We start from the raw sequence: 25303 nt of genomic DNA on the forward strand, positions 1-25303 counted from the left end.
ATGTCTCAGCGGGTGGTCCAGGTCCAACCGGAGCGCAGGGTCCATGAGGCGGACCAATGGAGCACTGGTCTGTGTGAGTGCCATAAAGACATCGGGGACTGTAAGTACACAGCTGTATTATGTGACGGTGTATCTGACCACTGCTTTTACCAGCATGTGTGTGTCTGTCTGTGTCTGTGTGTGTGTGTGTCAGGCTGCTTTGCCCTGTGCTGCCTCCCATTGTTTACCTGTAAGGTGACCAGTGCAGTGGGTGCATGTCCCTGTCTCCCTCTGCTGGATTGTATCGGCTGTGTACCGCCGGCCGCACTCGCCATGAGGGCATCTGTCAGAGAGAGATATGGCATACAGGTAATGCTCAATAATAATAATAATAATAATAATGTGATTAATTAACACTTCTGTTATGGCAGATGTGGTCAGATGTTGGAAATCCACTCTACCACATGGACATGGTGATGTCAACTCCCCCTGATATGAAAGTTTTTGTTCTGGAGCAAGGAGAGTGGTGTGGGAGTTGAGATTCGTGATGAAATTCTTTCAATCGGCCTGGGTGGTCCTGGTAAAGCTCTGATAAACGCAAGCGTGAACAATCGTGAGCAAATCATGTTTATGTTTTGAAATCATGTTTTGGCATGTGGCGCACCACCTACCGCCGTCTACCATTCATTGCAGTCAGTAGAGTCTCAGCTGCCGGGCAACCACGGGTTGCCAGTTAAGTCAGAAAACGGAACCTTAAAGACCTCGGTATTTTGAATTTGAATGTAGTAACCGTTTTTGTCCACATTCTTACATATGGCACCTTTAAAACTGAACCATTTTGGTTTGTGGACAAATGAGACATTCAAGAACATCCGGGTTTGACTAACACTGATCAAAGTTTTTGAACATTTTATGCACCGATTCATCGATTCATCGAGCTCTAATGCATACACATTAACTAACTTGATGAATAAACAGCTAACTGACTCTTTAAGATGCATCAAACACAGATGTCAACAGACATCAGGTCTCTGTCGGAACAGATTCTCAACAGGCAAACAGCAAGTACCAGGGACAAGGTGTGAGTTTGACAGTGGATAATAAGCTGTTTCTGGGACAGTGAAGATAAAGCAGGAGGTGGGAAACGGTTGGAGGCCAGGCAGGCAGAGAGGCTGGAGCGCTGCCATAACAGAGAGAAGGAGGTGGTTGGTTATGTTTGCTCTTCTGGAGGTGGAGTGGGCCGTGAAATAAAAAAATAAAAAAATAAATAAAAAAATTGCTGTCAATACTGCAGAGCATGAGCGAAGGAAGATGCCAGATAAGTTCTTATATAAACGAGTCCCAGCATGGATGTTGTTTGTAAAGACAAGACAAACATTCTCTGACTAAGGGCGACGGCGTGTGTGTCAAGAGAGTGAATCTGACCTCTGCCATTTTGATATAGATTCCAAGTTTTTGGATGAGCTCTCTCCGTGAAAATTCTGATATTCTACTGCACATTGTGGTCTTTACTTTCACCAAAAACAAACGCCATGTAAGCTTCATATGGTTGGAAAGTTTGAAAATGTTGCATTCTGTGCATCCCTGGACCTGCGATGTAGGCAGACTGATAATTTTAGTGAATATCACCCTCCCACGTTGAATTCACTGGAGAGGCAGTGCAGTTATCGTGGTAGTCAGCAGATCGCAGGTCTGATGCTCAAGAAGAGAGTCTGTCATTTGTTGAAATCCTCTTCACATCCGGATGTGCCATCAATCAATGAAACTGTGTGTGGTTGCACATGCATGAAACATAAGAAAAGACTAAAAGACCCAGGTCGCTGACATCTTTTAAGATGTTACTCAAAAATCCCTTCGTGATATTATTTAAAACTTAATTCTGCTATGTGTGCCAAATTATTGTAACCAGTTTCTTTTAAATGACACTATTTCATTTGTCAGGTTTTATTTGCTGTAAAGAAGCGCTTAAAGGTGCCATATGTAAGAATGTGGCCAAAAACGGTTACTACATTCAAATTCAAATTCACTTTTAGGTTTTGTTTTCTGACGTAACTGGCAACCCGTGGTTGCTCGGCAGCTGAGACTCTACTGACTGCAATGATTGGTAGACGGCGCTAGGTGGCGCCACATGCCAAAACATGATTTCAAAACATAAACATGATTTGCAGTCTGCAAAATATTTTTTTTAATGCAAATATTTTGTCTGTACTGTTGTTGTTGGTGAGTTCAGTTTGTTATATGAACATTATTCCTGAGTCTCTGTGACATATTAGGAGGGTTTTATGGTCAGTTGCTTTAGATTTATTACATAATGCACCTTTAATCATGTAAATCTTGAAAAGTGCTTGATGATGTTTCAGCAGGAAAAGCACAGGTGATGTGATCAGTGAGCCAGCGTGCACTCTGAAACTAAATGGAACTAATTTGTCTGATTTGTACCTTTGTTATTTTACCTGTTAACTGTCAAAATGGCCGCTGTGCAGAGAGCAAATTGCAAGAAGATGATTTGAAGAAGGTTTGAATGACTAGAAATGTTAAAAATTGCAGACTGAAAGTGTTAACCTGAACTGTTTTTATGCTCTTACACTTTCTTTCTGTCCATTTTTTTGGTTGTGATGTAATATTATGTGATTTGACTGGACAGAATTGAAGCTAAAAGGGATAAACACTCTTCATCGTGCTCTGAGATGCAGTGCTGACTCATGCAGCACAGAGCACCTGCTTTCTGACTCTCTCTCTCTCTCTCTCTGACTCCATCAGTTTACCAAATCTCACCCACCAGCTTCTCCACCTTGATGTTGCTCACATGCTCTTCATCGTGGTTTCTAAACGTAAATGTTGCATTGCTGCGTTGTATAACGACACATTGTCATCTTTTGCACCTGAATGCAGCTCTTCGTGTGTGTGTGTGTGTGTGTGTGTGTGTGTGTGTGTGTGTGTGTGTGTGTGTGTGTGTGTGTGTGTGTGTGTGTGTCTTCCAGGGGAGCGTGTGGAGCGACTGCTTGTACGGATGCTGCTGCTATACACTCTCCTGGCTCCAGATCTCCAGAGAGCTGAAGAGAAGAGCAGCATCCCACGCTTCCTCCTCCTCATCAGCCAGATACACTTCGCTGGCCTCCCTGCAGGGGGCGCACTTAGTCTAGACATATCCAACACTTTTTGTTTCTCCTTTTTTTTTTTTTTTTTTTTTTTCCATTCTTGCTTCTACCAGTCCTCCAGAGCACAGGGGACTGATTTAATCACACTTCCTCCATCCTGCAGCCGCTCCCTCTCAGCTCAGATAATTCAGCAGGGTCACATTGTATCCCACTGAGAGGCTGAAGTTGATTTTCTCTCAAGATGAAGAGAAGGGACTGTGAGAAAGGTCATGTAAAGGTCCAGCGTGTTACACTTACGGGGGGTGTTTGTTGGTAGAAATGTAAATAGAAATGCTGCACATAAGTATGTTTGTACAAATGTATAATAGCTTTAATATAAAAGAAAAGAATAAGCCTTTGATTTGTACATAATGCTCGAGTCCACCAGCTTGTGACAAAATGTACTTGGTGGCAAGAGTTACACATTCACAATTTACAAAACAACACAATAACGTAACTGGCAACCCGTGGTTGCTCGGCAGCTGAGACTCTACCGACTGCAATGATTGGTAGACGGCGGTAGGTGGCGCCACATGCCAAAACATGATTTGAAAACATAAACATGATTTGCAGTCTGCAAAATATATATTTTTTAATGCAAATATTTTGTCTGTACTGTTGTTGTTGGTGAGTTCAGTTTGTTATATGAACATTATTCCTGAGTCTCTGTGACATATTAGGAGGATTTTATGGGCAGTTGATTTAGATTTATTACATAATGCACCTTTAAAGTTGTGTGTTTGCAAAATAAATGATTTAAATATGAACGCATGCCTTTCCCTTTTATTTGACAGGACCCCTTTAAGCAGAGGGCTCACAGCAATAGACACACTTATTTTTCAAGGATGTGATTGTGTGTTAGCTGCTTGTGATGCGTTTGGCTGAAATTAAGAGGTTAGGTTAAGGCATGAAAAAAGGGCAAAAGGTCATGGTTTTTCCCTCAGAGCATCACGTCATCCTCCATATGCTCACTCTGTGACCTTAGACTGGATCGTCAGCAGACATGTTCGGAGCGAAAACGTGAGCAAAAAAGTATTTCAGATGAGTCACAACCAGACTGTTCAAGTGTTTCAGACTGGCTCTGTGGCAAACATACAGATATTTTGTATCTGTTCCAATAAATCAGATACTAATCTCAAAAAAAATGTCCGTAAGACACGAATCCAAACAAATGGCAGTGTTCTTTCGTCAACGCTGTGGAGACATAGAGGACAGATACTCGAGGACATTGTCTCCATGCTCTTATCACATTCCTTCATCTAAGAACTGAGACGAGCGCGTGGCGAAGAGACGTCTGAGCTTCAGCAGGACGCGTAAACGGTCTGATAGTCTGATGTCTGTCAGACTGGACAGACCGGTCAGGTGCACGTTCCCCTAATGTCCTGTCACGCTCACCCCGTGCATCGGCGCGTCTATAAGAGGCCGCACTGGCAGGCAAACGCATGTCGTGCCTAGTTTAGCGTTGAGCTGACGTCTGTTCACACTCTCCAGACGAACACAAAGGTAAGACGGACACACTGTGTTGTAGACTGTATACTTAAACTTTATGTTTCTATGACTCGACACATTCAATTTCAGCTAAACACTGCGTAGCGAACAGTATTAAATCTTTACATTTATGCATATAGTTGTAAAGCGACAATGTTAAGTCAACACAAATGCTCAAGTAGGTAAATTTGATAGAAGGGTTGCGAGGGCAAGCACCAAACCGCAGGCAGGGGCGCAGGCAAGGCATGCAACTGCTTGGGGCCCCGAGCTGATAGGGGGCCCCCGACACTCGGAGCCTGAGGGCTTTTTTAACTGAAATGTGCAGTGACCAGTCGTCTCCCCGTCCCCCTTAAACAACAATGGGCGATTTTCAATGACATCTCAGTAGGAAACCCCCCTAAAGGGGCCCCACCTCACTTTAACCTCTGTGAAGTTATCGTTCTGCAAGTTGGAAAATGAAGAGGATTATTTACAGTGTAATGCATATCTTTTTTTTTACTCATTTTATATATGTTTTTTCAGTTATTTACAGTATTTTATTGTTCTTTACATTTATTTTTTCACATACTTTTTAATTACAGGGTTTTTCCATGTTATTTCATTCATTTCGGGGAAAAAATAAATATTTTGAACTCAACACATTTTTCGTTGGTGTCAGATTATTTATAACATAATGGTGATGAACACTGGTTGGAAGGAAGGGCCCCCTGGGAATTTTTGCTTAGGGCCCCTACAGACCCTAGAATCGCCTCTGACCGCAGGAGACCAAACACGAAACCATTCGTTGAAATGACATGTAACGTATTTCTTAGCATTTCTACCATCACTCTCATTTTCTCAACTATTGCCAAAAAGAAAATCTGATTCAATAAAACCTTTTATTGTAACAAATTGACATAGAATTGGACAACATGTTAAACTGTTAGACTCTAATGTAGAAAGGTGGAGTTTTCAGATGCTGGTGGCAAAGCTAGTGGCGGCGGTGTGAGGCAACATTGTCAGTGGTAACTGATTACAGTTGAGGGCCTAAGGCCACGATGATGAATACTTTTAAGAGAGGAAACGTGCAACCTACAAAGTATGTGATCATTGTGCTTGTTTGGAATAGCTCACTGAAGCTGCAGCCATGACGGCAAACCTGGTGATGACCCAACCGCAACCCTATGTCATGACCACCACCGTATCCAACCAATGGTCGTCTGACATCTGCGACTGCTGCGAAGACCTGCCCCAGTGTGAGTGATCTCGATTCGGGTGCTGATTTGGGTGTTTTTTGACAGAGTGCGTGATAAGACGGAGACGGATCGCGTGTACCGAATTCAGTCCTCAATTCAGACAGGAATGCCAACAGATGGTGATCGGTGTGGGTGTAACCAAATATTTGTGCGACGTAGTGCGTGACCAATCTTTAAATGTGTGCACGCAAGTGTATTAAACGTATCTGGTTGTGTGTGTGTGTGTGTTTTTTTTTGCAGGTTGCTTGGCCTTCTGGTGCCTTCCATGCTTCACCTGTAAGACATCGTACGAGGCCGGGGAGTGCGTGTGTTTACCACTGCTGGACGCTTTTGGACTCATTCCACCGATAACCACATCCCTCAGGGTGTCAGTACGCACGCGATATGGCATTGAGGTACAGACACCGACCCAAGCTATTTTTCACCCCTCAACCTCGATTACACTTTTGAAAGTACAGTGTTATCCAGCGTAAAGGTCACTGTCTGCCTTCGCTCTTTATCTGATCTCTGATGACTCTGGTGAATGCCTGTGCTTGACACAATCTGATTTCACATTCCTTATCAGTTTGCGGGAGCTCACGCAAGTTAGGTCGTTAGAAAGGGCCGTTCCTTTGTTTCAGCTACCTTCTTACTTGAAAATACATTTCACTTATTTCAACGGACTAGTTCATGCATAGACAACACATACATCAAAAGTGGAAGGAGTCTTCTGGGTGGCAGGATGAGTCTAGAAGCTACCAGGGGGGGGATGATACTGTTAGTTTCCCAAAGAATTCAGTTTGAATGGACGCCTTTGGGAATATAAGCATCCTTCTCACTTGATTTATAAGTTAATGGCCTCCATCACTGGTCCGGTCTTCTCCAGTAGAACATCATGAGTGAACACAGCGAGTAGGTGCCTGGTTGCAGTTAATGTTCATGAATTTTCCAGTCAAATTTCAAATTTAAAGGTGCCATATGTAAGAATGTGGCCAAAAACAGTTACTACATTCAAATTCAAAATACCGAGGTCTTTTAGGTTTCGTTTTCTGTGACTTCACTGGCAACCCGTGGTTGTTCGGGCAGCTGAGACTCTACTGACTGCAATGATTGGTAGACGGCGGTAGGTGGCGCCACATGCCAAAACATGATTTCAAAACATAAACATGATTTGCAGTCTGCAAAATATTTTGTTTTAATGCAAATATTTTGTCTGTACTGTTGTTGTTGGTGAGTTCAGTTTGTTATATGAACATTATTCCTGAGTCTCTGTGACATATTAGGAGGATTTTATGGCCAGTTGCTTTAGATTTATTACATAATGCACCTTTAAAGACTCCAAAAGAGGTGTTTGTTTTGCAATTGGGAGACGACATCCACTTTTTATATACAGTCAACTCCATGAAGCGAGGTGGTGACAGTTTCAGTTTAGTATAAGACCGTTTCCTAATCTTCCTCGCGAACAGTTTTAATCTGGTTGAATTTTACACATCCAGTCGTGATTCGGCCCCCAATTGCACCATCTTGGTACAGCGCGTTGGTCGGACTAAGAGAAATACAATTCAGTGCACTTGCAGTCAGACTAATATGAGAACATGTGTTTTAAAAGAATGGTTTAAGTCAAAGCATATTATGTGTGTCCTCCATCTTCATATAGGGCTCAATCTGCAAAGACTGCGTGTTGTCCTGCTGCTGTTATTCCTGCACCTGGTGTCAGATCGCAAGAGAAATCAAAACGAGGAAGAACCCCATCTTCTCTCTCAGCATGTCGTCGCGCTGATGTCTTTCACCGCGCGACACCATCGTAACCGTCATCACCGTCATCGTAAGGGAGTTCTGCGCCTCGATGCACTAATCTGAGAGGATTCAAGTGCGTCTGCTTCTGTGTTCTGTCACTGAGCAGCTGATTACATTATGAAAGTTTCATTATTTTTCCTGGAAGGACAAGGAAAGAGCAAAGCAGATTATTAGCCTCTGTGGCACAATTTTGAACTTAGTGAATGTTTGAATGTTGTTGTCCCCCCATGACCCTACAGTTTTATTATTTCTTCCAAAACTTTATTGGAACACATCCATCCTACCATTAAACATTAACAAATATCTGCTGTGAAAAAGCTTCATTACACCAGGTTTATTCAGTTTACATACACATGTTGCCACATGTGATCACAGAGCTTGCACAGTTTTGCACAGTACTGAACTTATTTTAGTTGCTTTTTATAGTTTATAGTTTGCATTGGTTTAGTGCTAATGTCATTTTAAATCTTATTACTCACTGATCATAAAAAGCAAAACAAATCAAAGTAACTTGCCCTTGCAATCTTAAATAAATAAATCATTTATCTCCAGGTCTTTGGGATGTATAGAATCCAATCAAGTCATTATCCCCCACAATCATGTGCTGCTATTGTTTGTTTCTGTAAACCACTGATACTCAAGTTAGCTCACAATTCTGAACCTAAATGAAGTTCCTATTCAAAAGAATCTTAAATTAACAGATTTATTATCACCACACCATTGTATTCAATGTGTCTTTGTCTTTATGTTTTATTGATAGTACAATCTCCCTGGATAGATAATTGCAGCCGTTGTAATTTAATCACTAACTGTTCCTCCCCTGTACTTATGTGTGACTGTAGTTTTACATGTTGTATGTGTGTTATTTAAACTGTTACTGCTGAGTTTTCTTGGCCAGGTCTCCCACACAGAAGAGATTCATACATCAGGGGACACAAAATATCAGCTGATGGCTGTGGGTGGAGGGTGGAAAGGTGTGAGAGGTGTCTGTATCCATGTAATTTATCATGTATATGATATTATTTGTGCACGTTGGACCCTCTCAAAGTGAGATGCGACATCTCAAGACGCTGTCCTTTAAATAAATCTTAGTTTAAAGTGACGCACATACATAGACATTTATTCAATTTAACTGGTTTTCTTTTCTTTGCCAAACTCACAACCTGCCAAAAAAAGGAAGACGTGTATGGGAGTTAGTGCGGCCTAGTGGTGAGGTCGCATATTGCAGCCTCTGGTATCTGATATTAAATAAATAATATTATATACAATTCATGCCATTTTCAACATAGTTGGAGAACTCATAGTTTTGATGGATATTATTTGATGTAACACTGGAGGGAACAGAGATTCACGGTGGTGATGTGTGTGTGATGTATCTCAGGCTGGACAAGTAACACAATTTGACTAGTATCTCTTCATTTCATAAGCAAACGTTACGAACCCGGGATATGATTTAGAAGCAGTATTTATCTCCGAATGGAATATAATGAATTATTATAAATAATTCAGTAATAAATCACTAGTTCTATAATTACAGTTAAGCAACAGCATCATATGTGGGACAAACTCTACAGCAGGGGTCACCAACCTTTTTGAGACAGAGAGCTACCTTAAGGGTAAAAAATAATATGGAGGGCTACCATATAATATTATTTTGTTTGTTTACCATTTAAATGATTAATATTATGCATTCAACTGCATACACATTCATTCCAGTGCTTACTCCTAACGATTATCAGTTTGTATAAACAATATCAAAGATATTTTACTGAGCGATCATAAGGATACATGCAAGTGAGGTGAAGTGAAGTGAGCCCGCGGGCACCGTATTGGCTGCCTGCGGGCTACCAGGTGCCCGCGGGCACCACGTTGGTGACCCCTGCTCTACAGTATGGTGACTCAGTGGTAGAATGAGTTGTATTTAATTTAGAAGTATATATATATATATATATATATACTATACAAAGGTCTTTGGCCAACATTAGATTTATTGGAGCATCTAAAAATCTTCTTCTTCTTGAGGTTAAAGTGTCAAGTATTTAATGTGACACTTAAAAAACAAAAAAACAAACCCTAAACCTGTGTTTGTTCTATTTCATGTCAACAAATATACTCCTATATGTTTATTCAAGACTGCTTTTAGTATTTTTGATTGCATTTGACTTAAGTACAAGTAAAAGTACTAGTCTACAAATGTACTCAAGTTAAAGTATTAAAGTAGCTTGTTTAAAATGTACTCAGAGTTTCCAGATACAAATAGAAATGGTTCATTTTGAGGCTAATAAGAAAAAAAAGGTACAATCATTTATCTCCAGTTTCAGTTTCAACATTTTACACACTGGGACTTTAACATAGTGTACAGAATAGACATTATCCACACACAATAGTATCCAGAGGCCTTAAATCAAACACAATGGACAGTCGGCCATTTTTTTCCCATGTGGTCAAACCCCTGTGACTATTAATCAAATTCTGAAATCTGAAAAAAATAAATATCATAACACTAACACCAGGTTCATGTGAAATTCCTGGTGTTTGGATGAATGGTAAACAGCTGTCACCAAGGGATAGAACATGCCAGGTACGTGAGTAAATGGTGTGAACGCCCGTGACGTGGATCGAAAGGAGTCGTGTCATGTCGTCGAAAACAATTGAAGGAAGGAAAAGTTTTGAAACGGCCGAGTGTCTCGGGAGCTTTGCTCTGATATTTGGGCCAACTTTATTTAACAAAAAAAAAAAAAAAAAAAAAGGTGCAATGAATGCAGAGAGAGTCCCAGGAGAAAAATAAAACACATGTTTACCATGTTTTCATGCCTTTCCGTGTTTCTGATTGAGTGGTCGCCATGGAAACAAAAGATTCTATTGCATGTTATGCGCGTTTGTTTGGACAATTTGGAGAAAGCTGTGTGGAACCAGAGGAAGTGATTAATATTACTCTTTTGAGTACAAGTGAAAAATACAATCTTGCTGTGTGTGTGTGTGGGGGGGGGGGGGGGGGGCGGTGCTGCTTCCCTTATTCTGCCTTCACTCAAACCTGAATGTTTGAATGTTGTTGTCCCCCCATGACCCTACAGTTTTATTATTTCTTCCAAAACTTTATTGGAACACATCCATCCTACCATTAAACATTAACAAATATCTGCTGTGAAAAAGCTTCATTACACCAGGTTTATTCAGTTTACATACACATGTTGCCACATGTGATCACAGAGCTTGCCAGTTTTGCACAGTACTGAACTTATTTTAGTTGCTTTTTATAGTTTATAGTTTGCATTGGTTTAGTGCTAATGTCATTTTAAATCGTATTACTCACCGATCATTAAACAAAAGCAAAACAAATCAAAGTAACTTGCCCTTGCAATCTTAAATTAATAAATCATTTATCTCCAGGTCTTTGGGATGTATAGAATCCAATCAAGTCATTATCACCCACAATCATGCGCTGCTATTGTTTGTTTCTGTAAACCACTGATACTCAAGTTAGCTCACAATTCTGAACCCTAAATGATGTTCCTATTCAAAAGAATCAGAGACGAGGAACTGATGCGATCAAAATCAAGGATTCTGAAATGACATGTAAAGCACGTGATGCTAACTCTTGTTAACAGCGTCATATGAAGTCCACAGTGGAGGCAGTGGAGTGGAGGGAAAGCGGTGCAGTCCACTGATATGACACAACCATTCAGAACTCTCTTTGATTCTCTGTAGTGAGAAACCTTCAGTCTAATTCACACAGTTGGACTTTGACTGGGTCAAAGGTGAAAAAGAGGCCCATATGTCAAAGTTTACATGGTGAAACAAACCACAGAATACCCGGCTCCCTCAGGACCTGGAGCTCCTGGTAAATTTCTGGAGTTGGATACAAGAACAACAAGGTGAGCCATCTATATATCTATGTTAAACTTAACTTAACATTTTCACATTTTGTGTTCTTCTGTGTGTGCTGGGACAGTCTTATTTACAACTATCATGTGAACCAGGGATATATATATATATATACACACACACACACATACACACAGACACACACTAATAAACGCATGAAAGGCTGATAGTAGCATTCCTTTTGGCAGTGCAGAAGTCATAAAACAGCAGGAGGATGTGTTGCGTAACACGGTGTAAAGTAGGAGAGAAGGCAAGGCAGCATGATTTACAGAGCGCATTTCATACACAATGGCAACTCAATGTGCTTTACATTAAAACAAACATTCAACAGTAAGCATTGGAAACAAGACATAATATGAAAAAAAACATGCGATTTTAAAAGAGAAGCAAAAAACATGCGTTGATTTATTAGCAAACAAAAGAAATTCCAGCATGTTTTTGGATGTTTACTTGTTATCTGTAATCCGCATTAAAGCTCACATAGAGTGGTCCTGTTGGACATATATGTGAGTTATGGAGGTCTACTTACATACATTAACTTGTTTTTATGGTCAAAAACCTCCTAGTTGCTGGAAATGAGCCGATAGAAATCAGTCCTTTTTGAAGCACTTGTCAGCCGCGCTATTTCAGACATAAATCTCGCCTGAGAAGACAGACTGTGTTGTGATTGGCCAGTAGCCCGGAAGTGACATTCAGCACACCCGCTCTCAGAAGCGCAGCTCCCCCTTCTGGAACGGTGGATGCACTGCTCCTCATTATCAAAACAATGTTTTAACAGTGTTAAAAATAAAAAATAGCTTCTTCACGACTCCCCGCCGCAGTCCATTTTATGACTTTGACCCGGAGTCAGACCCAGAGTCAGTAGACACTGTCGCTCGTGAAACACCTCCACAACGGACGTTATTCTTCTTCTGCGGCTCAATGTACGCAACCGGATGTGCCCGGACTAGTGCCCGGAGCAGGACGATCGGCTGTTCCGGAGAACCGATGTTTACGTAACTATTACGGGATTTTCTGAGATCTCGCTGAGCCCGAGATTACAATAAAACACAGCGTTCTCAGCAGGAGCTGAACTGTTTGTTTAGAACCTTCAGGGCTTCATAAACAAGGTAATGACGCAGATACACACTAAAAAACAGTGTTAATTAGAACTTCCGGTCTAGGTCCGCTTTAATAATTCACGTTCGGTATGTGTCTTTCCAACCTTCTTCAAGCGTTTAAAACCTTAACATTTTTCCACAATATCTGTGTTTCTGTTAATTTGAAAATGCACACAAATGCAGACTGTGTTACACAGCACAAATAACAGATATTTCTTTTTCATACTGAAGTTTAGAGAGACTACTTAAAACTCACATTTCATATTGACCTCTTATTTCTTGCAGGAAAATGCCCAGTGCAATCCCAGTAATCCTGGCAGGGCTCTGTTTCCTGCTGCTTGAACCCACCTGCTGCAGCAGCAGCAAGATCCTGGTGGTGCCGGTGGACGGCAGCCACTGGATCAACATGAAGGTGATTCTCGAGGAGCTCCACTCCAGAGGCCACAACATCACTGTGCTGCGCTCTGCCCGCAGCTGGTACATTCCAAGTGACTCTCCCATTTATACTTCGGTCAATGTGTCCATGCTGGAGGACGAGTCAGACAGGGACGCTTACAATAAAATGTTGCGAGGTGTTATAGAATGCAGGCAGTCACTGTCTTTTATACGCAGCTTCTGCCAGCAGCACTTGCTCACAAACTTATTGTCAAAAGGCCATGAGATCCTTGCCAGAGCAGCTGAAAATATGTTGGGTGACCCTGTTTTCATTAAGAAAATGCAAGACGCCAAGTTTGACGTAGTATTGACAGACCCTGCTCTGACTCTGGGCGTCCTCCTTGGTAGTTACCTCAAGCTGCCAATGGTTTTTAATGTGCGTTGGATTAATAGTGGGGAGGGCCACTTCACCATTGCGCCCTCTCCTGTCTCTTATGTTCCTATACAAGGAAGTGAACTTGATGATCAGATGAATTTTCAGGAAAGGACCAAGAATATGTTACTCCACCTCTACAGTGTTGTGGCGCAGCACTTCATCCTTAACCCGAAGTATTCAGATTTACTCCAGCGACACTTCCCTCCTGGAACTGACTTGCTGTCTTTGCAGCTTTCAGCTGATATCTGGCTGCTGAGGGCAGATTTTGTCTTTGAGTTCCCTCGACCCACGATGCCCAATATTGTCTACATAGGGGGTTTCCAGGGCAAAAAGGCCACACACCTCCCTGCTGAGCTGGAGGACTTCATGCAGAGCTCTGGGGAGCATGGAGTGGTGGTCATGTCTCTGGGGACAATAGTGTCCGCCCTGCCTCGTGACACCACAGACGCCATCGCTGCAGCTTTTGCTCAACTCCCTCAGAAAGTCGTGTGGAGGTTCTCAGGAGAAAGGCCTTCATCCCTGGGGAACAACACACTCTTGGTGAATTGGCTGCCTCAGAACGACATTCTGGGACATCCCAAGACTCGTGTTTTTGTGGCCCATGGAGGCACCAATGGGCTGTATGAAGCCATCTACCACGGCGTTCCTGTCCTTGGCATGCCACTTCTCTTTGACCAGTTTGACAATGTTCACCGGCTAAAGGTGCGTGGGGCAGCTCGGGTGGTGGAGGCCAAATCGATCACCAAGGAGAACTTCCTTGAGGCTCTGAAGGATGTTCTGGAGACTCCCTCCTACCGAACCAACATCCAGCACCTCTCCCGGCTACACCACGACCGGCCGATGGCTCCCATGGACACTGCCATCTTTTGGATCGAGTATGTCATCAGGAACAAAGGAGCGGCCCATCTGCGGGCTGCTGGTTTTAGTCTGCCTTGGTACTCCTACTACTGCCTGGATGTCGCTCTTTTACTCGTGGCTCTCGTAGGAGCTTTTATCTGGGCTGCAGTCCTAACCTGTAGGCTTCTCTGCTGCCGAAGGTTCAGGAGGAAGGTAAAAGCAGAGTAACTGATATGAATGTAACCTGACACATGTAAGACACATATTTGAACTTTCATTTTTAATGATTCTACTCATTTTAAATTGCATTAAAATATTTTAATTAATTCCTGCTTGAATTTACATTTATTTTAAATTGTTTAATGTTTCAAATTGTTTTAATTTCTAAAATTGATTTTTAAATTGATTGTGTTTTAATTTCAAATGTATTTCCTTGCCTGTAAAGCACTATGAATTGCCTTGTGTAAGAATAGCGGCATACAAATAAATTTGCCTTGCCTTTTAACTTTAGGAAATAAAGTTTTTTTAAGAGTATATTGATGTGAAGTACTGTATTAATTTTAGATGTTGACAATCCTTTTGTCAAAACTTTAATTTTATTACTTATATATGGATATATATATATATGTGTGTACATATGTGTATATGTATATATGTATGTGTATGTGTATATATATATACACATACATATATACATATATATGTATATTTAATTAATGTGGGTATGTGTCTATACATATATAAGTATATATACATATAATATATCGTTTTACAATGTGCTTACATACATATCAATAACAGGTTATAAAGTACGTACAGTGTCTTTAAATATTTAATCAAACATAAAAACATGCTCAATCAAGTTCAATGCCACATTTAGATTTATTGTTTTAGCAATGATATCATCATGACCCTAAAGTTGAATTATTTCTCAATCACTACCATTAAACATTAACAAATGTATATCTGCTGTGAAAAAGCTTTATTACACCAGGTTTATTCAGTTTACATACACATGTTGCCACATGTGATTACAGAGTTTGTCAGTTTTGCACAGTACTGAACTTATTTTAGTTGTTTTTATAGTTTATAGTTTGCATTGGTTTAGTAGTAATGTCATATATTCATTCTAAATCATATTACTCACTGATTATAATAACAATGAGAACCCTTCAATCTAATTCACACAGTTGGACTTTGACTAGGCCAAGGGTGAAAAAGAGGCCAATATATGTCAAAGTTTACACGGTGAAACAAACCACAGAATACCCGGCTCCCTCAGGACCTGGAGCTCCAGGCAAATTTCCTGAGTTGGATACAACAACAACCAGGTGAACCATCTATATATCTATGTTAAACTTAACTTAACATTTTCTCGCTAATACACGCAAAAAAGGTTGACAGTAGCATTTCTTGCTGTAGTGCAGACCAAGGGCAGAAGGCTGACTGTGTGGACTAACACGGTGTAAAGCAGGAGAGAAGGCAAAGAAGCTTTATTTACAGAGCGCATTTCATACACAATGGCAACTCAATGTGTTTTACATTAAAGCAAACATTCAACAGTAAGCATTTGAAACAAATAATATAAAAAGATGCGATTTTAAAAGAGAAGCAAAAAACATGTGATGACTTATTAGCAAACAAAAGAAATCCCAGCAGGTTTTTGGATGTTCATTTGTAATCTGTAATCCGCATTAAGAATTAATGTGGGTATGTGTCTATCCAACCTTCTTCAAGCGTTTAAAACCTTAACATTTCACCACAATATCTGTGTTTCTGTTCATTTGAAAATGCAGACAAAAGGAGACTGTGTTACACAGCACAAATAACAGATCGTTTTTTCATACTAAACACTCACATTCCATATCGATCACTAATGTCTTCCAGGACATGCCCAGTGCAATCCCAGTAATCCTGGCAGGGCTCTGCTTCCTGCTGCTTGAACCCACCTGCTGCAGCAGCAGCAAGATCCTGGTGGTGCCGGTGGACGGCAGCCACTGGATCAACATGAAGGTGATTCTCGAGGAGCTCCACACCAGAGGCCACAACATCACTGTGCTGCGCTCTGCCAGCAGCTGGTACATTCCAAGTGACTCTCCCATTTATACTTCGGTCAATGTGTCCATGCTGGAGGACGAGTCAGACAGGGACGTTTACAATAAAATGTTGCGAGGTGTTATAGAATGCAGGCGGTCGCTGTCCTTTATACGCAGCTTCTGCCAGCAGCACTTGCTCATAAACTTATTCTCAAAAGGCAATGAGATCCTTGCCAGAGCATATAGCAGTATATTGGGTGACCCTGTTTTCATTAAGAAAATGCAAGACGCCAAGTTTGACGTAGTATTGACAGACCCTGCTCTGACTCTGGGCGTCCTCCTTGGTAGTTACCTCAAGCTGCCAATGGTTTTTAATGTGCGCTGGATTAATAGTGGGGAGGGCCACTTCACCATTGCGCCCTCTCCTGTCTCTTATGTTCCTATACAAGGAAGTGAACTTGATGATCAGATGAATTTTCAGGAAAGGACCAAGAATATGTTACTCCACCTCTACAGTGTTGTGGCGCAGCACTTCATCCTTAACCCGAAGTATTCAGATTTACTCCAGCGACACTTCGGGTTAGGGTTAACCCTGGAACTGACTTGCTGTCTTTGCAGCTTTCAGCTGATATCTGGCTGCTGAGGGCAGATTTTGTCTTTGAGTTCCCTCGACCCACGATGCCCAATATTGTCTACATAGGGGGTTTCCAGGGCAAAAAGGCCACACACCTCCCTGCTGAGCTGGAGGACTTCATGCAGAGCTCTGGGGAGCATGGAGTGGTGGTCATGTCTCTGGGGACAATAGTGTCCGCCCTGCCTCGTGACACCACAGACGCCATCGCTGCAGCTTTTGCTCAACTCCCTCAGAAAGTCGTGTGGAGGTTCTCAGGAGAAAGGCCTTCATCCCTGGGGAACAACACACTCTTGGTGAATTGGCTGCCTCAGAACGACATTCTGGGACATCCCAAGACTCGTGTTTTTGTGGCCCATGGAGGCACCAATGGGCTGTATGAAGCCATCTACCACGGCGTTCCTGTCCTTGGCATGCCACTTCTCTTTGACCAGTTTGACAATGTTCACCGGCTAAAGGTGCGTGGGGCAGCTCGGGTGGTGGAGGCCAAATCGATCACCAAGGAGAACTTCCTTGAGGCTCTGAAGGATGTTCTGGAGACGACCTCCTACCGAACCAACATCCAGCACCTCTCCCGGCTACACCACGACCGGACGATGGCTCCCATGGACACTGCCATCTTTTGGATCGAGTATGTCATCAGGAACAAAGGAGCGGCCCATCTGCGGGCTGCTGGTTTTAGTCTGCCTTGGTACTCCTACTACTGCCTGGATGTCGCTCTTTTACTCGTGGCTCTCGTAGGAGCTTTTATCTGGGCTGCAGTCCTAACCTGTAGGCTTCTCTGCTGCCGAAGGTTCAGGAGGATGGTAAAAGCAGAGTAACTGATATGAATATAACCTGACACATGTAAGACACATATTTGAACTTTAGGAAATAAAGTTATTTTAAGAGTATATTGATGTGAAGTCCTTTTGTAGAAGGTTTACCTTCACTACTTGTATGGCATTACAATATATGTATGTAACAGGTTATAAAGTATGAACTGTGTCTTTAAATATTTAATAAAACATAAAAACAAGCTCAGTCGAGTTCAGTGTTTTCAATAACAAACAAACGTGATATTGTGAAAGAACCTTATTGGGCCAGGTGTGACCATGAACTGAGCAGAAAGATCAGCACAAAAGTAAAGTCCAGCATTGAATTTTATCTCACATTTCAACTATTTTTGGGCCAACAACCTGGCAAAGTTGTGTGGGAATTTCAATATTCACTTCATGAATCTCATGTAGCTTCATAGAGAACTGAGGTAGACATTCTGAGAGGCAGATTGATGTCCAGTGCTCTCATACTGCAGTACCTCAGATGGCCACTGGTCCCTTTCTACTGTATATGCACATAAATGTGTCAAAAACAGAAGTCTTCCTGCAGTGTGCAGCCATTCTGCTGCAGGAACAACTCATAAAGCTGCCTCTCAACCCGGGACACTTTCCCCTGCACACACAGCAAATCAGCACAGCAGGGTTGAACCATTGTGCAGAATTCTTGAATGTATAGGGTGGCAGTAATGTCACAGGGGAGGGGGGGAGGGGGGGCAATTTAGCGAGCAAGTTATTCAGTCACTCAGCGATTGGTGAGATTTAAAGGAAACAAAGTGAACGATTAGACCCTCCTTTCTTTGAAACCATGTGGTAAAAATACAGGCTACCTTCCATTGTCTCAACATACCCATTCTTCACCCACACAATTTCAATTGTGCAACTTGTTTCCACCCCATGATGCCTGAGAAAAGAATTAATTGTGGGCGATGTTCCAAGTCCAGTCATGATTTAATAGACATTGAATGTTTTAATTTACATGTTGTCAAAAATGATGGGGTTGCCTCTCATTGGTCAGTTGGGTCCACACACACACACACACACACACACACACACACACACACACACACACACTATCACTCACTATCTCATCCTCACCATTTACCCAACCTTAAAATAAATCCAAATCTAATCCTAACCCTAATACAAAGTCTATCCATCCATTTTCTCGAGGTCACTGGTGCCCCTAAAACCAAGTCTTAATCCATGAACAGCCAATTTAAGAATATAGGGACAGAAAGTAAAGCTAAAATGTTCTCATTTTCCCCAAAAAATTTCCCCAAAGTGTAAGTCTATGTCGTTATAAAACAAATTTAAAGCTGCCAAATGATTTTCCTGCATACACACATTGAATGGTGTGTAACGGCAGCATATATCACAGGGGTTAATGTGCTTAATGGAACACAGCCAGCAACAATCTAAAGGGCATTAGTGGAAATATTAGTCCCCCCCCCCCCCCCCCCCCCCCAACAGCTTTTGTGCACCTTAATCACCCCGTCTACTTCTGGAGTAGGAGAGAGGGAGGCTCAGAGAAAGAGAGAGTGAATGTTTTTGTTCTGAGCCATGAAAGGCGTTCTCCTGCCTCAGGATGTTGCCTTTAAAGCTGAAGAAGTGGGTTTCCTGTGGAGGAAACTATCACAGAATAGGCAAGGCTTGGTCCAGACACCGCGTTCCACCAGTTGCGGAGCAAGCTTTTGTTTGGGTCTCATAGCACAGAAGGGTGAGTTTAAAAAAAAGTCCTGGTTTGTGATATTGTTTAATTCCTTGTGCACATTCTGATAGTAAACCTAAATATCTGCATTCCAACTGCTTTGTAGGTGCTTGTTTCTTCTGATGGATTCTGGATGCTCGCAGAACCGGTTGACTTACGGCATAGACTGACCTTCTCTTTGGGAGAACGCCTTTATAATTATTGCACAATGGAGTTTTTGCGTGAATGAATGGGTGTTTGTGCTCCAACTCATCACCCTGTGAGCATCAGTCCACAGGCATTTGACCAACAGAAACATGTCCAATGACAGCTGCAACCTCCCGTTGGACACCGACACATTCGGCCTGACTTGCATCTATGGCCTCATCTTCTCTTTGGGTCTCCCCAGCAACCTGCTGTCCCTATGGGGATTGTACCAACTGGGTCGCTCAGGTGGGGGAGGCTGCCAGCTGGTCTACATCCTCAACCTGCTGCTGTCGGATCTCCTCCAGCTGCTCACCTTGCCACTGTGGATCCTTTACCTGCAGGGAGGGCACCGCTGGCCCTACGGCCGCCTGACCTGTGAGCTGGTTAGCTACGTGTTCTACGTCAACGTCTACGCCAGCGTCATGTTCCTGTGCCTGATAGCGCTGGACCGCTGCCTGGCAATAGTGTACCCACTGAGTAGCCGCAGGGTGCGAAGTGTCAGGGTGGCAGCATTGTCGGGTGTGGCTGTCTGGACGCTCACCTTCCTGTTCTCCCTGAGTGGGCTGCTCCCGTCGGTGTTTGACTCTGACAGACAGCTGTGTCTGGAGTACTACCCGGTCAATCCCAGTTTTGCTCACTTCAAGATCACCTCAGTGGTCCTTGGATTTCTGCTGCCATGTGCCATACTAGGGTGAGTTAACCCATATTAGTGTTATATTGTGCCTCCAAACCTGTTCTTATGAATGCTCTCTGTTCAAATGAGAGGTCGTGAAGACATCGTTGAGTGGTCACCAACTACATTCTCACACTATAGCATCTAATAAAGCATGATGAAGGTGGAGAATTGCCTTGTTAATGCTCATAGTCGTGCCAGAGTCCAAGTCAAATCAATTTATTGGGTATTAAATGCACAGTACTGCCCCTAGCACTCTCCTAGACCTTGTTTGATAATGTTGGGAAGCAGTGTTTTGTCATATTTCCTTCTGCCTCCTCCCTCAGCTACACCTCGGCCCACATCGGCGTGACACTGCGGCGCTCGCCCTCCCTCTCGGACCACGAACGCCACAAAATTGTGGGCATCCTGGTCGTCATCACCGTCAACTTCATCGCGGTCTTCGGGCCCTACCACCTCGTGGGCGGATACAGGTTTGTGTCCCTGCTGCTGACCGATGAGCCCTGCGGGTTGGAGCGTTCCATTTTCCTCATCTACCGCCTGTGCTACGGTCTGACCAGCCTCAACACCCTGCTGGATCCGCTCTTCTACATCTTCCTGTGCCCCGATGCTCGGCTGGAGCTGCAGAGGTCCCTGCCCTGTTTGGGAAGGGGGCAACACGGCGGCAAAAAGATGACCGCCACTGCCAGAGCTCGACCAGGCACTCAGGGGGGAACTGAGGAAGGACACAATAACCCGATTGCAGTATAACTTGGATTTGCCCAGTGACATGACTCCTGCTTTTTAGTCAAACCAACAGCACCACCCAGTGGAGATGCATGTGCATTGAAGGCTCAATGAAAACATTAATTTGCCTGCATGCTTCCACCTCATCAGCTCAGGAACCAGTTCTGCAGTTTTCAGTGTTAGTATCTTGCCTTTTATCAAACAGAATTAGCATAAAATTGTGCAGAAAGATTTCAAAACACACAGGCTTCAACTGCTGCTTTGATAAACTCTTACATTAGTAATCAAAAGCCACACGTTAAAGATCAAATCTTCAAAGACAAGTCGCTAAACAACTTGGAAATAAAGTAAATCACAAATACTACGTGGAATTTGTAATCATGTGTTCTTGAAGGTGTGTTTTTGACTGTTTTTTGTACGACAGTTGAAGCTTCTTCTTTTTTTTTTTTTAAAGAAAAATCTGTTCATCACTTCATGCTATCATTCACAGTCAGATTAGATCACAGTTGAGACACAAGCATGACCGTGGGTTTTGTTATCGCAGGAGAAGTGTCATTATGCAACACAGGAATTCGGTTTTCTTTTTCTTTATTACTGCTTTTGCACAAAGACTAAAATTCCTTCATGACATCTTTTCAAAGACATGTTTGCGTCAGCTCAAACAGCAGCTGATAACACGAGGCTATTTACAAGACAAAATGAAGCACAGTTGTACAGTATATACTCCCTAACCAGGTCAAAATAAGAAAATCAGACTCAGGAATAATGTTCTTATAACAAACTGAACTCACCAACAACAACAGTACAGCCAAAATATTAGCATTAAAAAAAGACCTACAGCCGTCTACCCAATCATTGCAGTCAGTAGAGTCTCAGCTGCCGAGCAACCACGGGTTGCCAGTTACTTCATAAAACGAAACCTAAAAGTAAAAAAGTAACCATTTTTGGCCACATTCTTACATATGGCACCTTTAAACTTACTCCTTGTTGTGATATAGGCACCAACTTTTTTTAAACAGATTCAACAATTCTAACTCAGTCCTCTAATGCCCATGGTGGTGCAACAATTTTTCTTTGGGTTTCCACTCAATTTCAAATAAACTGCATAATACTGTGTCGGTGTGGTCGTGACAAATAATCTCAGGATGATACACACAGTAGCCATACTGAAACTAGTAATTCCATCAGTACCAACATAATCCTCAAAAGGACAAAAAAGTAAACATGAATAAGGTGTACATAACTATTCAAACTGGTGCATATCTTATTTAATACAATGAGCTTTAGATAGAAATCAAGGAGACATGGAGATAAAGGTGGGTCTCCTATATACTGCAGGAATGTCTTAGGCCTGTTCTCGATGCATTTGTAAATTATTCCCAAGCCATTATTGCCAGAATGTACGTTCAGCTAAGATCAGAGTTAGCAATGATTTCACCCTGCTCCTCATCTCTTTTCAAAGACAAGGTTGTCGAGGAAACCTTTGATTTCACCGCAACCCCGGTGGCGCTGTGGTACCTGCAGGCAGTGCTGCGGCGCCGGGCCAGGTCAACGAGATCCTCGGTCAGAACGCTCTCCATCACCGCACCCAGAGAATGTCTGATCCTCTTGCACAGGTCGGGGCAGCTAAATACATACAGAATCGGGTTGAGGACACTGTTGAAGAAGCCCAAGGTCGCTGCAATTTTAAGGCCGTCGCTCGCAAATTTCTGGAGCGGATGCCCACTGGGAGCCATCACCTCCACGATGATGAAGATGTGGTACGGAGCCCAACAGAGAACAAAGCTCACCACCACGGCCACGACAAGCCGGAAAAAACGGAAGGATCTTCGGTGACCTCTGCCCACCAAGTGGGAATTCACAGCAGCATAGCTGAGGATGATGATTACTAGAGGGATCAGGAAGGCGAGGAGGAACTTCATGAAGGCCAAGGCCTCCTTGCGCTGCTTACATAGGACTTTTAGGTCGTATGGCTCACTAGGAGGGAATTGAGCATAATTGTAATAACAGAGAATCTGGCCACTGGGTAGGTGTATCGTATCACGGAATACGTAGAACGGGATAGTGCAGACGACAGCAAGAGCCCAAATCACACCACATATCTGTGTCACAATGTGCATGTTTCTGTGGTTCTGGGCCCAAATGGGTCTCAGCACCACCAGGCAGCGATCCATAGAAATGGCCGCCAACAGGAAACCACCGACAAACATGTTGAGGAAGAAAGTGGAGGAATATATTCGACAGAAGGTCGTGCCCAATGTCCAGGTGTTGCCGCGCGCCATGTAGAGCGTGAAGAAGGGGAGAAAGGCGGTGGCCAGGAGGTCAGAGGCAGCCAGGTTCAGGATCCAGATGCTGATGACGGAGCGGCGGACGTGGAAACCAACCACTCCGACGATGAGGAGGTTCTCTATGATGCCAATGGAGGAGAAGATGCCGTGGAGAGAAATGGCTAAAACACTTGCAGAACCAGTCGTACCAACTGTTTGGTTTGGCGGGTTTAAGCTGATATTGGCGTTCCGGTTGAAAAGACAGGCTGCCATCCTGGAGTGATATGGTCAATTTGCTATGCGCGTCAAACTGCTGAGATCTAGAGGGAGAATTTCAAGAGAAAGGATGATGTTTTACAAGTAATTACTGCCCTCAAGTTGGTCAGAAAGAGGAATTGACGGCGTCTTGCTTATTTGCATTCACAACATCCTCTCCAGAAGGCTTATCGTGTCTAATTTTATCACCTAGCACATTTTTGATGTAAATAAGTTTTTCCATGAATCGATAAAGTGATGGGAAGTGTAGGAATTTAAGAAATAATTGTTATACGTCATTTTTTTTATGCCACTAAGAGGACGGGTGAGGTGAAAGACATTCAGCTGCAACACATTTCACCAATAACTGTTTACACACTTTATCTTTATGCATAACTGTAGCAGTAATATAATGCACTGATATAAAAGTTAGACGTCAAAATATATCACTTTTTAGTTCTGGCCCTGCACAAATCATATGTTTCTGATACAAACTCTACAAGATGATGCTTGGTCTCAAATTTTAAATTCAAATTTTTGACAATTTAAATAGTTTGGAATAATAATATCATCCCTTATATATCAGGCCTATTCATTATACAGTAAAAAAAAGAAAATAACTTGCCTGTTTGTCAGAGTGTAATGAGGTCGGTCATGTTATAACACGGTATGACACAAAGTCCCAGGCTCATGAGTGAACAGGTAGAATAAAAGGAAGTCAAGATCCACAAAGGGAAGTCAAATTTCTCAGAACCTAAGAAGTCTAATTCGTCAACAGCACTAAGAGACGGGCAAATGAAGGTTTTTGGTGATGGATAAAAAAAGTCTGTTCTATTGAAATGAGCTTTGTTTGTTTTGTTTGTTTCACTTATTTATTTTGTGTGTGTGTCAGTGAGAGAGGAGGGTGTAAAGTGTCTGTTCTCACACAATGACAAGGCAAAAAGAACATCCTTCTGTTTATTCTCTCAAGCTGCAGCCTCACCAGAAAATCACCAACATCTCATCACTGGCTACAAAGAAACAGACCACACATGAAATACCAGGAATATGAGAAAGTGATGTGATCTGTTACATCTGTAGTAATTTCTTCACTAGGCCATGAGTGACACTGTAAATAATTTCTGTGAATTTGTGGCAGAATTTCAACAGAATTAAGGTGTTTTTTTAGTTTGTTTGTTTAAATAAACATTGCTTTACTGTTAATATTAGAGAACAGTGAAATTACAGCTCATTTACTGTTTTGTGGGGGGTTTTTTTTAACAGAACTCTAATGCATCTCGGAATTACTTGAAATGTACCATCATAATAGTCGGCATCGCCCTGAACAAGGATCCGTTGAAAATATTTGCAAAACTCTTAAGGAATAATTTTAATGAATTTTTGAAATTCAGGAAATGATCCATTTGCCCTGATGCACTTTGACAGTGAGCTGACTTTCTTCAAAAAAACAAAAAGCATCTCGGAATGACTTGAAATTTACCATCATAATATTCAGCCTATGTTCATAATACTGTTAATATATGTATGTTCATAATACATATATATCATATTTTTATTTTTTTTAAACTGCAAACCAAATAAGAATATATATATATATATATATATATGTGTATATAGTCATTTAATCAGCCAATTGCTTGATTGTTATAGCAGTGTCTTTAACGGAGTCTGTTTGAGCAGCTGCAGTCATTTCAAGTCTGCAGATTTCCTTTTTATCAAATAATAGATTAAATAAAAACATCTTTGACTCGAGTT

The 25303-nt window shown here is 42.2% G+C and overlaps 5 protein-coding genes across 5 annotated transcripts; 4 read left to right on the top strand and 1 right to left on the bottom strand.

The window, feature by feature from the left end:
• On the top strand, positions 1-3122 carry ponzr4 (plac8 onzin related protein 4; the record flags this gene model as incomplete). Its single annotated transcript, XM_083907118.1, has 3 exons — positions 1-100; positions 194-348; positions 2961-3122. The coding sequence occupies 3 exons, from the start codon at positions 1-3 to the stop codon at positions 3120-3122; spliced, it is 417 nt and encodes a 138-aa protein (XP_083763244.1).
• A 9767-nt stretch (positions 3123-12889) lies between these two features.
• Positions 12890-14476, top strand: LOC310939293 (UDP-glucuronosyltransferase 2C1-like; the record flags this gene model as incomplete). The annotated part of the gene is made up of 1 exon (XM_083904006.1): positions 12890-14476. One exon carries the CDS (start codon positions 12890-12892, stop codon positions 14474-14476), a length of 1587 nt encoding a protein of 528 aa, XP_083760132.1.
• Positions 14477-16138: 1662 nt separating this feature from the next.
• Positions 16139-17736, top strand: LOC310944782 (UDP-glucuronosyltransferase 2C1-like; the record flags this gene model as incomplete). Its single annotated transcript, XM_083910608.1, is given in 2 exon segments — positions 16139-16859; positions 16862-17736. Coding segments are annotated over 2 exon segments (1596 nt in total).
• A 1653-nt stretch (positions 17737-19389) lies between these two features.
• Positions 19390-21211, top strand: LOC310938230 (putative G-protein coupled receptor 132). Its single transcript, XM_083902714.1, has 3 exons — positions 19390-19450; positions 19548-20318; positions 20627-21211. Exons 2-3 carry the CDS (start codon positions 19738-19740, stop codon positions 21048-21050), a joined length of 1005 nt encoding a protein of 334 aa, XP_083758840.1. The 5' UTR covers positions 19390-19450; positions 19548-19737; the 3' UTR covers positions 21051-21211.
• A 1221-nt stretch (positions 21212-22432) lies between these two features.
• LOC310941880 (prostaglandin D2 receptor 2-like) lies at positions 22433-23566 on the bottom strand (the record flags this gene model as incomplete). Its single annotated transcript, XM_083907129.1, has 1 exon — positions 22433-23566. One exon carries the CDS (start codon positions 23564-23566, stop codon positions 22433-22435), a length of 1134 nt encoding a protein of 377 aa, XP_083763255.1.
• Between the last annotated feature and the right edge of the window lie 1737 nt (positions 23567-25303).

This window comes from Microchirus variegatus (assembly GCF_963457635.1).
Source record: "Microchirus variegatus genome assembly, chromosome: 2".
In the NCBI taxonomy this organism is placed as follows: domain Eukaryota; kingdom Metazoa; phylum Chordata; class Actinopteri; order Pleuronectiformes; family Soleidae; genus Microchirus; species Microchirus variegatus.